The 1,462-nt window shown below is 59.4% G+C and overlaps 1 protein-coding gene across 1 annotated transcript in view; it reads left to right on the forward strand.

The window, feature by feature from the left end:
• Nucleotides 1–996: 996 nt before the first annotated feature.
• The window catches only part of LOC104520589 (electrogenic sodium bicarbonate cotransporter 1-like), a gene marked incomplete at both ends in the record, with an annotated part of 8,083 nt that continues 7,617 nt past the window's right edge, over nucleotides 997–1,462 (forward strand). The window contains 2 exons of the mRNA XM_010162318.2: nucleotides 997–1,157; nucleotides 1,360–1,461. Coding sequence (XP_010160620.2) covers nucleotides 997–1,157; nucleotides 1,360–1,461 — 263 coding nt within the window. The remainder of the gene's footprint in view (nucleotides 1,158–1,359; nucleotide 1,462) is intronic.

Genomic DNA, 1,462 nt, shown 5'->3' on the forward strand with positions numbered 1-1,462 from the left:
ACCGCTAACAGCAGGGCAGCCCCCTGTCCCAGCACAGCCTAGGGACCAGTGGGTCAGGAGCAGCCCTGCCGAGAAGGACTGGGGGGTACTGGTGGTGACAGATGGGACGTGAGCTGGCACTGTGCGCTCACAGCACAGAAATCCAAGCATCTCCTGGGCTGCATCACCAGCAGCATGGGCAGCAGGGTGAGGAGGGGATTGTCCCCTCTGCTCTACTCTCCTGAGACCCTGTGGGGCACTGCATCCAGCCCTGGGTCCCCAGCACAAGACAGACATGGACCTGTGAGAGCGGGGCCAGAGGAGATAATGGAAATGGTTCTAGGGTGGCACAGCTCTGCTGTGGAGAGAGGCTGAGGGAGTTGGGGTTGTGCAGCCTGGAGAAGGGAAGGCTCTGGGGAGACCATACTGGGGCATTTCAGTAAACAAAGGGGCTTATAAGAAAGATGGAGAGAGACCTTTTTCCAGGGCTGTAGTGACAGGACAAGGGGCAGTGGCTTTAAAACTGCAAGAGGGCAGGGTTAGGTTGGGCATAGGGAAGACGTTTTACAATGAGAGTGGTGAGACACTAGGACAGGTTGCCCACAGGAGTTGTGGATGTGTTCCATCATTGGAAGTGTTCAAGGTCACGTTAGACACGACTCTGAGCAACCTGGTCCGGTGGAAAATGTCTGTGCCCATGGCGGGGGTTGGGGGGGGGTTGGACTGGATGATCTGTGAAGGTCCTTTCCAACCTAAACCATGACCCCATGACTGGAGAAATCCCCTTGCCCAGGAGATCAGAGTGATGTGTAGGTCAGTGGGAATGGGGATGTGACCACTGAGGCTGCCCACCTGTCCCTGCTTCGCAAGCCCACTGCAGCCCCCTCTGAGCCCCCAAACCCCACCTGCCTCTGCCAGCCCCACGCTGAGCTCAGACAGGCCCAAACTCCAGCTCCTGCTGCCTGGCATGGGGCATGGGACTACCCAGCTGCTGACCCCACACATCTCTCTGGGCAGGTGGATAAAGTTCGAGGAGAAGGTGGAGGATGGCGGGGGGCGCTGGAGTGTGCCCCACATCCCAGCCCTCTCCCTGCACAGCCTCTTCCAGCTGAGGACGTGCCTGCAGAAGGGGACGATGCTCCTCGATCTGGATGCCTCCAGTTTCAAGGAAATAATCGGTATGTGGGGAATGCGAAGGTCTCCTGGTCACCAGAGAGGGACCAGGCCACCAGGAGGTCCCTATGTAGAAGCACTAATGGATGATAGCCGGGTACCTGGGGTGGCTGGCTGCAGCTCCAGCAAGGTGAGCTTTGCCCTGGGCAGCCCTGCACTGGGCAGTGAAGTGGGGGGAGCTCAGGGCTGTCCCCATCCCTGTTGCAGACAAGCTGGTTTCTGGGCAGCCTGAGGAAGCAGAGCTGCAGCCAGAGCTGAGGGAGCGCCTGGCAGCCCTTCTACTCCGCCAGCCACGGCACCAGCCCACCAA

The sequence above is a fragment of the Antrostomus carolinensis genome, unplaced genomic scaffold (genome assembly GCF_000700745.2).
Source record: "Antrostomus carolinensis isolate BGI_N321 unplaced genomic scaffold, ASM70074v2 scaffold28052, whole genome shotgun sequence".
In the NCBI taxonomy this organism is placed as follows: Eukaryota; Metazoa; Chordata; class Aves; order Caprimulgiformes; family Caprimulgidae; genus Antrostomus; species Antrostomus carolinensis.